This window comes from Emys orbicularis, unplaced genomic scaffold (genome assembly GCF_028017835.1).
Source record: "Emys orbicularis isolate rEmyOrb1 unplaced genomic scaffold, rEmyOrb1.hap1 scaffold_90, whole genome shotgun sequence".
Lineage (NCBI taxonomy): Eukaryota > Metazoa > Chordata > Testudines > Emydidae > Emys > Emys orbicularis.
In genome coordinates, this window is record NW_027045199.1 from 48,183 (window position 1) to 62,537 (window position 14,355).

The 14,355-nt window shown below is 67.2% G+C and overlaps 1 protein-coding gene and 1 pseudogene across 1 annotated transcript; one reads left to right on the top strand and one right to left on the bottom strand.

Moving 5' to 3' along the window:
- The first annotated feature begins 2,845 nt into the window (after positions 1–2,845).
- LOC135895099 (zymogen granule membrane protein 16-like) lies at positions 2,846–6,963 on the top strand (annotated as a pseudogene).
- A 5,502-nt stretch (positions 6,964–12,465) lies between these two features.
- On the bottom strand, positions 12,466–14,105 carry LOC135895097 (zymogen granule membrane protein 16-like). Its single transcript, XM_065423167.1, has 3 exons — positions 14,057–14,105; positions 13,659–13,797; positions 12,466–12,790 (listed from the first exon to the last, which is right to left on the bottom strand). Exons 1-3 carry the CDS (start codon positions 14,103–14,105, stop codon positions 12,466–12,468), a joined length of 513 nt encoding a protein of 170 aa, XP_065279239.1.
- Positions 14,106–14,355: the final 250 nt, after the last annotated feature.

The window sequence follows — 14,355 nt, forward strand, 5'->3', positions numbered from 1 at the left end:
GGGGAGCACCGGGCTAGCGGGACCTGTAACCACCAAGCTGGGGTGTTAGCTCCGCGCCTCGTCCGCAGGAAACCTCCCTGCCAGGGTAAACAGCCACAGCCTTCCTCCTTGTTGATGCCCTAGATTCTCCTTGCCACCTAGGTCTCTTCCCTACAATCAGCCCCTCCTGGGCACATCATCCGGAGAAAGCTCAATATCTATTGCCTCAGTTACGTTAGCACAGAGCTCCCACGCCGGCGCGGTCAGTACCTCACCCCGGGTTCCCGAGACCGAGCACAAAGCTTGATTTAAGTAGTCTGGCCTTTCCCAGCATTCCCGGTGGTTCCCCTCTCCCGTCTGGGCTGTAATTATAAATGGGCTGTACAAGGCCGGGAGCCTCTGTTAAAGGGCCACCCTGCTTCCGAGACCATCCGGATAAAAACTCCTGAAGCCCCCGAACTGCAGTGAGAGTCACTAAAGGTCACATCCAAAGCCAGCGGAGATTCCCATTGCCTGCAAAGGGGCTTTGGATCAGGGCTCAACTCGATTTCCACCATCACAGCCCCATGACAACATCCCAGGGCCCCATGTGTTTCCTCTGGCACATGCCAGGGGCTCAGCCAGGCAAGAGACGCTGGAGTCACTCCGCGATTCCGGGTTGTCTTTCCAGTTTTGCCACAGACACGCTACCTGACCTTGGGAAAGTCCCTTGAAAAGCAGTTCTACCCTCAAATAGCAAATTCTTACTCAGCAGTCTGACTCTTCCCCCGAGGTCCCACCCCCACTTGTACCTCCCCCCGCAGCTATGGCCCCGAGACCACAAAAGCTCCATGGCCGGGCGCGTTCGCTGCTAAACCACGTCCCGTGGGCTCATTGGGCAGGTGGGTCGGAGCCGGCTGGACATGCAGCGTGTGCATGGTTTGGGGGGAACATGGGGGACACCAGTCCCTGGGGGCAGGGTCGCTCGGTGCAGGGTTTGGGGGATGTGGGGGGCACCAGTCCCTGGGGGGATCGCTGGATGCAGGGTTTGGGGAGAAACATGGGGGGCACCAGTCCCTGGGGGCAGGGTCGCTCGGTGCAGGGTTTGCGGTACAGGGGTGGGCACCAGTCCCTGGGGGGATCGCTGGATGCAGGTTTGGGAGAACATGGGGGGCACCAGTCCCTGGGACAGGTCGCTGGGTGCAGGGTTTGGGGGTACAGGGGGGCACCAGTCCCTGGCGGGGTCGCTGGGTGCAGGGTTTTGGGGGTAGGTGGGGGGCACAATCCCTGGGGACAGGTCGCTGGGTGCAGGGTTTGGGGGTACAGGGGGGCACCAGTCCCTGGAGTGGGTCGGTGGCGTGCAGGGTTTGGGGGGGGAACATGTGGGCACCAGTCCCTGGGGGGTATGCAGGGGCAGGTGGGGGAACGTGGGGGCACCAGTCTGGGGCAGGTCGCTGGGTGCAGGGTTTGGAGGTACGTGGAGCACCAGTCCCTGGAGCAGGTTCTGGGTGCAGGGTTTGGGGTACAGGGGGGCACCAGTCCCTTTGGCCGGTCGCTGGGTGCAGGGTTTGAGGGAAGGGGGGCACCACTCCCTGGGGATGGTTGTTTGGTGCAAGGTTTGGTGGTACGTGGGGCTACCAGTCCCTGGGGGGAGGGTCGCCTGGGTGCAGGGTTTGGGGGTACAGGGGGCACCAGTGCCAGGGGGGGTCGCTGGGTGCAGGGTTTGGGGTCTAAGTGTGGGCACCAGTCCCTGGGGCGGGTCGCTGGGTGCAGGGGTTTGGGGGTACGTGGGGAGGCACCAGTCCCTGGGGACAGGTCGCTGGGTGTAGGGTTTGGAGGTACAGGGGGGCACCAGTCCCAGGGGGTGTTGCTGGGTGCAGGGTTTGCTGTGTCAGAGGGAGCTCGTTAGCCGTGGTTGTGGCCACAGCTAACGGACGCCCCCCACACACACACTCCCGAGTGGTGATTTCACAGCATCCCCCCAAGATAAGGCAGCGCGAGGCGGAGGGAGGTTCTCGGCCGGGCCGTTGGTCGCGGGGCCGGAGGGGCCGTTACACCGCAAGTCACTGATCTCAGTCACTCCGGGTCTGGCGCAAGCGATGGGTATCAGCGCCGAGGGGGCAGTGATGGGCGGGGCCGGGGGGGGGGGGCTGAGCCGGTGATAATTGTGGGGGTCAGTGCCCCATGGGCACCTGCCCGGCACTTCTGCACACGGGGCGACCAGGCGCCTGGCCCAGCTCCCTTTCCAGGGCTCCTCGCGGGATCTGTCCTGGTGCCAGCGCTCCGTGACCTTCTGGGGTTCACCCCCTCATTGGGGTTCATCCCCGGCTCTTCACCCGGCTCACGTGAGTCCGCTGGGTGCGGGGAGCCCCGGGCACCTCACGGGGGGTTCCCCCTCCCAGGGCGCAGGCGGCCTCCAGCGGCTTCCAGCCATGGCCCGGCTCAGTCCGGCGACCCCTCTCTGCTGCCGGCTTCCTGGCCATGTCTCCGGAGGTTTTGGGGGGGGCGCTTGGGGACCCTACCAGCGGCAGCTGAGAGCTGCACCATTCCAGATCTCCTCGGCCTTTCCCTGGGCCGTATCCTGCCCCTCTCCCGGGGGTTCCCTCCTGCACCAGAGCGGTGCCTGGCTCCGTCCCTGCGGCCGCTTTCTGCTGCCGGCTGCCTGGCTCTATTGTCATCGCTCAGCGGGGCTGGAACAGGAGAGCGTGAGCTGGTGCCGGGCTGGGTAACGGGCCCCTCTCAGCCCCGGGCATCCCGCCTGGACGGGTGTGGGGCCAGCACCCACCTCAGGGGGGAGAAAACCACCTGGGATCACCTGGGAGGGCCACAGACCCCAAGGTGGGGGGGTGAGATCCGGCGCGCAGACTGTCGCCGGCTCCCACACAGGATGCTGCTGCTGCAAATCCTCGGCGTGACCCTCCTGCTCCTGGGAGACTCGGCCGGGAAAAAGGAACGTGAGTAGAACCAACCCCCAGCTCTGCCGGTGCCCTCTACTCCCGCCCACAGCCCCCGCCCCCCCCAGCTCTGCCAGTGCCCCTCACTCCCAACCCACAGCCCCCGCCCCCCCCAGCTCTGCCGGCGCCCCTCACTCCCGCCCCGCAGCCCCCGCCCCCCCCAGCTCTGCCGGCGCCCCTCACTCCCGACCCGCAGCCTCCTCTCCCCCGCCAGCTCTGCCGGCACCCCTCACTCCCGCCCCGCAGCCCCCGCCCCCCCAGCTCTGCCGCGCCCCTCACTCCCAACCCACAGCCCCCGCCCCCCCAGCTCTCCGGCGCCCCTCACTCCCGCCCCGCAGCCCCCGCACCCCCCAGCTCTGGCCGGCGCCCCTCACTCCCGACCCGCAGCCCCCGCCCCCCCCAGCTCTGCCGGCGCCCCACTCACTCCACACCCCACAGCCCCGCCCCCTAGCTCTGCGGTGCCTCTCACTCCCACAGCCCACCGCCTCCCCCCCAGCTCTGCCGGCGCCCCTCACTCCGACCCGCAGTCCCCTCTCCCCCCCCAGCTCTGCCGCGCCCCTCACTTCCGACCCCGCAGCCCTCTCTCCCCCCCAGCTGTGCCGGCACCCCTCACCTCCGCCCCGCAGCCCCGCCCCCCAGCTCTGCCTGCGCCCTCACTCCCAACCCACAGCCCCCCCCCCCAGCTCTGCCGGCGCCCCTCACTCCCGCCCCGCAGCCCCCGCACCCCCCAGCTCTGCCGTGCGCCCTCACTCCCGACCCCGCAGCCCCCGCCCCCCCAGCTCTGCCGGCGCCCCTCACTCCCAACCCACAGCCCCCGCCCCCCTAGCTCTGCCGGTGCCTCTCACTCCAACCCACAGCCCCCGCCCCCCCCAGCTCATGCCGGCGCCCCTCACTCCCGACCCGCAGTCCCCTCTCCCCCCCCAGCTCTGCCGGCGCCCCTCACTCCCGACCCGCAGCCTCCTCTCCCCCCCCAGCTCTGCGGCACCCCTCACTCCCGCCCCGCAGCCCCCGCCCCCCCAGCTCTGCCGCGCCCCTCACTCCCAACCCACAGCCCCCGCCCCCCCCAGCTCTGCCGGCGCCCCTCACTCCCGCCCCGCAGCCCCCGCACCCCCCAGCTCTGCAGGTGCCCCTCACTCCCGACCCGCAGCCCCCGCCCCCCCCAGCTCTGCCGGCGCCCCTCACTCCCGACCCGCAGCCCCCTCTCCCCCCCCAGCTCTGCCGGCGCCCCTCACTCTGACCCACAGCCCCCTGCTAGCCCAGCCCTGCCCCCCCAGCTCTGCCGGTGCCCCTCACTCCCGACCCACAGCCCTGCTAGCCCAGCCCCAGCCTCCCCCAGCTCTGCCGGCACCCCTCACTCCCAACCCGCAGCCCCCCCCCCAGCTCTGCCGGTGCCCCTCACTCCCGACCCGCAGCCCCCGCCCCCCCAGCTCTGCCGGCACCCCTCACTCCTGACCCACAGCCCCCTGCTAGCCCAGCCCTGGTCTCCCCCCCAGCTCTGCCGGCGCCCCTCACTCCCGACCCCGCAGCCCCCGCCCCCCCCAACTCTGCCGGCGCCCCTCACTCCCGCCCCGCAGCCCCCGCCCCCCCCAGCTCTGCCGGCGCCCCTCACTCCCAACCCACAGCCCCGCCCCCCCCAGCTCTGCCAGTGCCCCTCACTCCCGACCTGCAGCCCCCGCCCCCCCCAGCTCTGCCGGTGCCTCTCACTCCCCAACCCACAGCCCCCAGCCCCCCCCAGCTCTGCCGGCGCCCCTCACTCCCGACCCGCAGTCCCCTCTCCGCCCCCAGCTCTGCCGGCGCCCCTCACTCCCGACCCGCAGCTCCTCTCCCCCCCCAGCTCTGCCGGCACCCCTCACTCCCGCCCCGCAGCCCCCGCCCCCCCAGCTCTGCCGGCGCCCCTCACTCCCGCCCCGCAGCCCCGCACCCCCCAGCTCTGCCGGCGCCCCTCACTCCCGACCCGCAGCCCCCGCCCCCCCAGCTCTGCCGGCGCCCCTCACTCCCAACCCACAGCCCCCGCCCCCCTAGCTCTGCCGGTGCCTCTCACTCCCAACCCACAGCCCCCGCCCCCCCCAGCTCTGCCGGCGCCCCTCACTCCCGACCCGCAGTCCCCTCTCCCCCCCCAGCTCTGCCGGCGCCCCTCACTCCCGACCCGCAGCCTCCTCTCCCCGCCCAGCTCTGCCGGCACCCCTCACTCCCGCCCCGCAGCCCCCGCCCCCCCAGCTCTGCCGGCGCCCCTCACTCCCAACCCACAGCCCCCCGCCCCCCCCAGCTCTGCCGGCGCCCCTCACTCCCGCCCCGCAGCCCCCGCATCCCCCAGCTCTGCAGGTGCCCCTCACTCCCGACCCGCAGCCCCCGCCCCCCCCAGCTCTGCCGGCGCCCCTCACTCCCGACCCGCAGCCCCCTCTCCCCCCCCAGCTCTGCCGGCGCCCCTCACTCCTGACCCACAGCCCCCTGCTAGCCCAGCCCTGCCCCCCCAGCTCTGCCGGTGCCCCTCACTCCCGACCCATAGCCCCTGCTAGCCCAGCCCCAGCCTCCCCCAGCTCTGCCGGCACCCCTCACTCCCAACCCGCAGCCCCCCCCCCCAGCTCTGCCGGTGCCCCTCACTCCCGACCCGCAGCCCCCGCCCCCCCAGCTCTGCCGGCACCCCTCACTCCTGACCCACAGCCCCCTGCTAGCCCAGCCCTGGTCTCCCCCCCAGCTCTGCCGGCGCCCCTCACTCCCGCCCCGCAGCCCCCGCCCCCCCCAACTCTGCCGGCGCCCCTCACTCCCGCCCCGCAGCCCCCGCCCCCCCCAGCTCTGCCGGCGCCCCTCACTCCCAACCCACAGCCCCCGCCCCCCCCAGCTCTGCCAGTGCCCCTCACTCCCGACCTGCAGCCCCCGCCCCCCCAGCTCTGCCAGTGCCCCTCACTCCCAACCCACAGCCCCCGCCCCCCTGAGCTCTGCCGGCGCCCCTCACTCCCGCCCCGCAGCCCCCGCCCCCCCCAGCTCTGCCGGCGCCCCTCACTCCCAACCCACAGCCCCCGCCCCCCCCAGCTCTGCCAGTGCCCCTCACTCCCGACCTGCAGCCCCCGCCCCCCCAGCTCTGCCAGTGCCCCCTCACTCCCAACCCACAGCCCCCGCCCCCCCTGAGCTCTGCAGGCGCCCCTCACTCCCAACCCGCAGCCCCCGCCCGCCCGAGCTCTGCCGGTGCCCCTCACTCCCAACCCGCAGCCTCCGCCCCCCCCCCAGCTCTGCCGGCGCCCCTCACTCCTGACCCACAGCCCCTCCCGATTCAGTGTATAAATCTGGCTCTGATCCAGTTTCACTCGTTCTTTCTCTCGCTCCCTCGTTCCAGGCCAGCGCCGACACTCGTATTCCGGGGAGTTCGGCTCGAGTTCGGGGACCCCGTTTTCCTACTCAGGGCCGGACCGATGGGGCCCCATCACGGCTCTCCGGATCTGGGAGCATTGCAACAGCTACATCAGCGGGTGCGTGGTGGTGGTGGTGGGGGTTTGGGTTTGGGGAGCAGTGAGTGGAGGGAGGGATTGGGGGGTGGGTTTGGGTTTTGGGAGCAGTGAGAGGAGAGAGGGATTGGGGGGAGGGTCGGTGGGTTTGGGAGTTAGTCAGGGGAGAGAGGGGTGTGGGGAGGGTCTGTGGATTTGGGGGCAGTGAGGGGAGAGAGGGATGGGGGGAGGGTCGGTGGATTTGGGGGGCTCTACCCAGATCTTGGGGGGCTGCTCTCATGCCTCTGCCCCCCCCCCAGCATCCAGCTCCAGTTCGGGCACCGGTGGGCCGACCTGTATGGGTCCAAGACGGGGACGGCGCTCGAGGTGACCCTGTTACCCTGCGAGCGGATCCACGCAGATCTCAGGCAAACATTACAGCTACGTCTACCAGCTCATCATCTCCACCAACCAGGGGGCGCATCTTCTTCTTCGGCCAGCCGTACGGCAACTCCTTCAACGCCGTCCCGCTGTCCCGCACCGAGTACCTGGTCTTCGTCACGGGGCACTACAGCGGGTCGTGCCTCACGGGCATCGCCATGCACTGGGCTGAACCTCGGACACGGGAATGAGAGCGCCACGGCGGGGTCCCAGTGCCAGGGAGTTCCCCAGGCTAAGGGCAGCTTTCCTCCATTTCCCTTCTTCGCTTCCAGGCCAGAGATCAAAGCCAATTCCTTACTAGAAGTAGCAGTTGATTAATTAGCAGTGAGGGGAGAGAAGGATGGGGGGAGGGGTTGGTGGTTTTGGGGGGCAGTGAGGGGAGAGAGGGATTGGGGGAGGGTCGTGGGTTTTGGGGAGCAGCAAGAGGAGAGAGGGATTGGGGGAGGGTCGGTGGTTTTGGGGGGCAGCGAGAGGAGAGAGGGATCGGGGGAGGGTCGGTGGGTTCGGGGAGCAGCGAGAGGAGAGAGGGATTGGGGGGAGGGTCAGTGGTTTTGGGGGACAGCGAGAGGAGAGAGGGATTGGGGGGAGGGTCGGTGGTTTTGGGGGCAGCGAGGGGAGAGAGGGTTACATTATCTCATGAAATTAACAAGCAGGAAAATCAAGTGGCGGGCTGTTCCGCAGGCTAACCCCTATCGCTGTGTGTTTACCTGCTTGTACCCTCTCCTTCGGGCAGGGTGGTACCAATGCTTTGCCATAATTAGTTGTTGATTAACTGCAGCCTGTTTGCGCTAACGAGGTGCTAATTAAAACCCTAACGCATGAAACTCTGCTCTCCGGTTTCTTGGATTCTCAGGGGTGTGTAGTTGGGGGCTGTTTATTCTGTCAGCGAGGAGGTGGTGGGCGGTCATGGGTCAGACCTAGTGGTTAGAGCAGGTGTCGGTAGCCTGGAAACTGTGCCAGGGGTCAGAGCGGGTTGTGGGGGGGAGGCCACGGGTCTGTTGCCACGACCCCAAATTGCCGAGTTGGGCATTGGGCCTAGTTGGGGGACAAACAAGGAGGGGCCACTCGCCTCCTGGGACCTTGATCTGACGAGACGGGGGCCACAGAAAGGGACCCAGGGGATCCCACCACCTCCCCGGCTGGATCCGGTCCAGGGCTGCTGAGCGGGGCTTTGCCGTGGGGCTCTGGGGACCGAAGCCGGATCTGGTTTAACTCCTTTTCGTCTGGGACGGGGACGGGTTAGTTTCACGCTGTGGCCCGTCGGTCGCAGGTACACGGGAACCTCTCGGAGCCGCCCAACGGCTGCCGGCTTTGGGAGCTGGGCGGGCGACTCTCTGCGTTCGGGCCCCGTTCCCGACGCACACGACGGAAATTTTCCCTTCACCCAAACGCGGCGTCCCTTGTGCCGCCTGCAACCCGAACCGGGCGACTTCCCTGGCCTGTCCCTGCAACCCGGCCAAAACCCGTCCGCTGCAACCCGGGGGCTCCCCAGACAAAGGGCGACGTCTCCCCGGGCAGCCCAAACGAACCCGCCTCCACCGCGGGGCTAATGCGCCAGATCCCGCTGTCCTTAGCCGGGAGGAGGGAGGTTGAAGGCTGGGTCTGCCTGGGCCCGTCCCGCCCTGCTGAGCGCTGCTGGCAGCGTTTTGGGAGCGACAAGGAAGAGCGTTAGCTCCAGCTGTAGCTCCAGCCAAACACAATCCCTGGTGCTTGTGGGCGAATCATGTGGGCGCTGCCCAGGAGCGGCTGGGAACCGCGGCCCAGGAGGTGAAAAGTTCCCAGGCCGGGTGCTGAGAAACCCAGGGATTTGGGGGGGTTCAAAATCCTGAAACGGGGCCGAAAAGCTTCTGCACTGCCGGGGAATGTTCTGAGAGTCGGGGCGAACCCTGGGAGGGCTGAAGCGACGCGTCTTCAGGGGGATCCTCGCGGCCCCTTCAGCCCGACCGCGCCACGAGCCTGGGAAATGCCGGGGTCTTTTATTGGCCTTCAGGGTTCTGGCAAGGCTGGAGTAACAGGGTGTGACTCCGGATTGACCCTGGGGGAGCTGGGATCAGAACCCGGCCCTGCCCCCATTGCTGTCAGGAGTGACTCCGGATCCGCCCTGAGGGAGCTGGGATCAGAACCTGCTCCTGCTCCCTTTCCAGTCATGGTGTGACTCCTGATTGACCCCAGGGGAGCTGGGATCAGAACCTGCTCCTGCCCCCATTGCTGTCAGGGGTGACTCCGGATTTAGCAGCAGTATTAAGCCCTTTCTCCTCCTCTCACGGGCCCCAGGCCCTAGCGGAGACATGGACGCACAAGGAAGCTGATTTAAGGAGCCGGGGTTATTCTGTGCTCGAAGCAGCTGGGGGAGGGGGAGCCAGGACTCCTGGGTTCTATCCCGGCTCAGGGTGAGGACTGGGGTCTAGTGGGTTAGAGCAGGGGGGGTGGGAGCCAGGACTCCTGGGTCCTCTCCGTCACAGCCACAACACGGCAATGTCTGGGTTGCAGACAACACAAAGGGCAACGCTAGGTCTGTCTGGCTGCAAAGCCGCTTGTGCCGAATGCCAAGAATAGAAAAGAGGAAGTTGAGATCAGAATCCAGCCCTCACCCCTCTGCAGTCAGGGAGTGACTCCGGATTGACCCCCAGGGGACCCGAGATCCGAATTCAGCCCCGAACCCATTTACACTGCGGCCGGATTTTAATCTCAGATCCCCTGGAGTAAATCCTGAAAAACATTTTTTTAAATCTCCTGATTAGTAAAGAAAAGCTCAGGCTTTTCAGGGCCCAGCCTAGGGATTTCCCAGCATTTACGGGTCCCAGGCTGGGGTGGGTTTATGGTTCCTCGTGTATCACCGGCCGTTCCCAGGTGATTGGCAGCAGATACACGGACTGTATTTGTCTTTGGCTATCTCTTCATCCAACTTTCTCGCCTCCTTGTTCCTATGTAACCGCTCCCAGCTGCCAGAGACTCCCACCTCCCTCCCACTCGCAGGCTACAGACATTGCAGGGGGTCTCCAGACGGCTTCGTCGCGTGGCAAAAATCCCACAGGGAAAACCTCCTTGTGTTTGGGTTGCCAAGAGCATTGAGGAAATCTATTTTCTATGGGTCACAGAGTTAGCTCTGGTCGACTAGACCCCACTCCCCTCCCAGAGCCGGGAGAGAACCCAGGAGTCCTGGCTCCCAGCCCCCCCCTGCTCTAACCCACCAGACCCCATTCCTCTCCCAGCACCAGGGAGAGAACCCAGGAGTCCTGGCTCCCAGCTCTCCTGCTCTAACCCACCAGCCCCCACTCTCCTCCCAGAGCCGGGGAGAGAACCCAGGAGTCCGGGCTCCCAGCCCCCCCTGCTCTAACCCACCAGCCCCCACTCTCCTCCCAGAGCCGGGGAGAGAACGCAAGAATCATGATTCCACTTTGCTTGCCCCATCACAGATAGGTGCCCCCCTTCCCCCTGCAGGGCTCATTGACTTTTGACCTAAATCCCTCTTGGTTTTTATAGGTACAGGTCCCCGCAGCGAACACCGGCGTCCGTGACACCAATCAGCGAGGAATAGGGACCGTCCGCGACCATGGTGAAAACGAGACGCCTGCGTGTGAGCACGACTAACCGACACGCGGGGACGTCGCAATTAACGGCCAAGCTGCCCAGGCTGTAGATGGAGTCGTACGTGTCCAGCCCAGGAGGCTGGCCCAAAGAAATCACAACGAGAGACGGGCTGGCTGAGTTTGGCGAAACCGGAGCATCTTGAAATGTACGACGAGCTGGATTGTTTCCCCCCCGTAGAGGCCCGGATTTGCAAAGGGATTCTGGTGTTGCTGCGCTCAGCACCTCACTGATTTTGAAGACTAAATCCTATTTTCTAACCGGACTTCGGCACTTCGGAGCTGTGGGGCGATCGGCCGGTGCCGGGCCTAAGAGAAAGTGAACCGTGGGTTTGGCGAGGAGCACGAGCCGCGTGAACCCCCCCCCCCAAAGACTGAGATGATGCGAAAGAAAAGAGTCATTTCGGTGCCGTTTGCAGCGCCCCTTGGAGTGCCAGCATTCGCCTGCTTTAGCGTTAGGATTGCGGTGATGGAAATCTGGATAATCGGGCAGAGGGGCAGTGAAGAATGGGTCTGAGACACTGAATCCCGGCGTTGGGAAGAAATACGGCAAAATAGGATCAGAAATCGAGCTGGAGAAAGAGGCGTAACCATGAATCTTGGCCTAGCTGCCGATCCAGCCTTAGCGAGGGGCCGGTAACTAACAGTGACGTCCGTTATAGCGTCTTAAGAGACAAGTTTTTTAGAGACAAGTTTTGTGGGAGTTTTTTCCTTCCCTCCTCTGCAGTCCGGCCATTATGGGAGGCACCTCCTGGGCCGAGGCCCTGGTGGGAGCGTCCAGCCGGTCCTGAGACCCGTGTTGTTGTTAGGATGGAGGATACAGCCGGGCGTGTCTGCGCTGGCGTTTGTATTGTGGGTGTAAGCGGCACCAAGCGGTGTTTGGGTCGACCCAGGAGGCCGTGCGTGGAATCAGGTGTGAAACGCTGGCCCGAAGTGACTGGGAAACTGAGGCAGCTGACCCAAAGGAAGAGTCTTGCCTGTCTGCTGGGTGGACGAGAAGGCAAATGCCTGGGTCAGAAGTGAGGCTGTGATGTCCCCGATACTCGGGCATGAAGAAGTGGATTTTACCTACTTACCCACAATCCTTTGCTACAATTCCCAGAACCTCCCCCTCTAACTCCCCCCAAGGACACCTGCAAATATTCCTCCTCTTAGTCTGATAACAATGGTTTATCCAGGGACCCCTCGCCTGGCGCTGGGACGTGGCCCCTCTGGGGGGCTGGGCACATAGGGACCCCTCACCCGGCGCTGGGACGCGGCCCCTCTGGGGGGCTGGGCACATGGGGATCCCTCGCCCGGTGCTGGGACGCGGTCCCTCTGGGGGGCTGGGCACATGGGGACCCTTCGCCCGGCACTGAGACGCGGCCCCTCTGGGGGGCTGGGCACATGGGGACCCCTCGCCCGGCGCTGGGACGCGGCCCCTCTGGGGGGCTGGGCACATGGGGACCCCTCGCCTGGCGCTGGGACGCGGCCCCTCTGGGGGGCTGGGCACATGGGGACCCCTCGCCCGGCGCTGGGACGCGGCCCCTCTGGGGGGCTGGGCACATGGGGACCCCTCGCCCGGCGCTGGGACGCGGTCCCTCTGGGGTGGGACATGTGGGGCTCCCTGGGGCACTGGACAGTGACTAGGATTAGGAACCGGATCCAGGCGTCCGGGACTGCTCCCTGCAGGGCCCTGCAGCGCCCCTAGAGACTGGGACAGGGAGTGGGACCCAGGTATCCGGGATGGTGGGGAGGGAAGGGAGGGGAAATGGGACCCAGGTGTCCGGGATGGTGGGGAGGGGAGGGAGGGGAAATGGGACCCAGGTGTCCGGGATGGTGGGGAGGGAATGGATGGGGACTGGGACCCAGGCGTCCGGGATGGGGAACGGGACCCAGGTGTTCGGGACAGGTTCACTCAGGGCCCCGCAGTGCCCCCAGAGACTCGGATGGGGATTGGGGCCCAGGCGTCCGGGACGCCAGCCCGAGGCTGTGGGACGGGGCGGGGGTGCCCCTGGGGCCCCCGCTGGCCGCGCGCGTCTCACACAGACCCGAGACATGAGGCTGGCTGCAGCGGACGAGTTTATTGGCTCCCTGGCGGCACAGCCCGGCGGCTCCTCCCCAGACTCAGGTGCTGCAGGGTGCCCCCTTGGCAGGGGGGGCGCCCCAGTGGAAGCCGATGGCATAGAGGTAGGAGCCGGCCCGGCCGCTGACGGCCCGCAGCACGGAGCCCGGGGCCGGGGGCAGCGCCAGGAAGGTGCCCCCGCTCTGGTTCCCGAAGAGGAAGGTGCGGCCCAGGCTGGTGGTGAAGGTCAGCGAGGTGACGACCCAGTAACTGTAGCTGCCCTGGACCTGCACGACGCTCTCGCCCGGCTCCAGATCCATCTGCACCAGCGTGCCCCAGGCCGCCCCGTTCACACTGCTCCACGCGTTCCCGTAGCGAACCTGGATCCTGGGGGGATGGCAGGGTGCCCCTCAGTCCCGACCCGCAGCCCCTGCCAGCCCAGCCCTGCCCCCCCCCGCTCTGCCGGTGCCCCTCACTCCCGACCCGCAGCCCCCTGCTAGCCCAGCCCTGCCCCCCCCAGCTCTGCCGGTGCCCCTCACTCCCGACCCGCAGCCCCCTGCTAGCCCAGCCCTGCCCCCCCCAGCTCTGCCGGTGCCCCTCACTCCCGACCTGCAGCCCCTGCTAGCCCAGCCCTGCCCCCCGCAGCTCTGCCGGTGCCCCTCACTCCCAACCCGCAGCCCCTGCCAGCCCAGCCCCCCCCAGCTCTGCCGGTGCCCCTCACTCCCGACCTGCAGCCCCTGCTAGCCCAGCCCTGCCCCCCCCAGCTCTGCCGCTGCCCCTCACTCCCGACCCGCAGCCCCTGCTAGCCCAGCCCCCCCCCAGCTCTGCCGGTGCCCCTCACTCCCGACCCACAGCCCCTGCTAGCCCAGCCCTGCCCCCCCCCAGCTCTGCCGGTGCCCCTCACTCCCGACCCGCAGCCCCTGCCAGCCCAGCCCTGCCCCCCCCAGCTCTGCCGGTGCCCCTCACTCCCGACCCGCAGCCCCTGCCAGCCCAGCCCTGCCCCCGCCCAGCTCTGCCGGTGCCCCTCACTCCCGACCCGCAGCCCCTGCTAGCCCAGCCCTGCCCCCCCCAGCTCTGCCGCTGCCCCTCACTCCCGACCCGCAGCCCCTGCTAGCCCAGCCCTGCCCCCGCCCAGCTCTGCCGGTGCCCCTCACTCCCGACCCGCAGTCCCTGCTAGCCCAGCCCAGCCCTGCCCCCCACCTCTGCTGGTGCCCCTCACTCCCGACCCGCAGGCCCTCACTGTCCCAGATCTCACCCATGGAGGGTCAGGATGCCTGTCCAGATCTTCATTGCAGTGATGGGCCCAACAATCTCAAAATTGGTTTGGGAGAATTCGTCCCCCCCGGTGCCTCCATAGAGCCCGGAGAACGAGGCTGCTACAGCTTGGTCTTGACCTGCAGGAAGATAAATCAGACTTGAGATGCAGGGCGGGGGCTGGGCACATGGGGACCCCTCGCCCAGCGCTGGGACGCGGCCCCTCTGGGGCGGGGGGGGGCTGGGCACACTGGGACCCCTCGCCTGGCGCTCAGGACAGCACGGACTCTGGGGAGCGAGGACCCCCACCCCCACTCTAAGCGTCTCCCATCCAAACGCAGCACAAGTCACGCCCTGCTCGCACCCTTTCCTACCCAGCACCCCACCCTTAGCTCCTACCTCTGCAGACGCTGGCGCCAATCGCCACGAGGAGAAGGAACCGGAGCATCCTGGCTGGGGATCTCGGCAGAACGTCTGAGAACAGAGACGGGGGGGGGGGAATTTGCCTGGATTTGTTGCTTTCAAACCATTCATTTCCTACAAAGGCTCATGTCCAGGCACCAGGAACTGGAAAATTCCTACTAAACCCGTCTAACATCAGCTGAACCTGAGAGGCGGCCTCTCTGGGGTGGAGCGCGAGGGCTGTTTATACAGGGACCCCCTCAGCCAACGCTGAGATGCAGCCAGCTCTGGGGTGG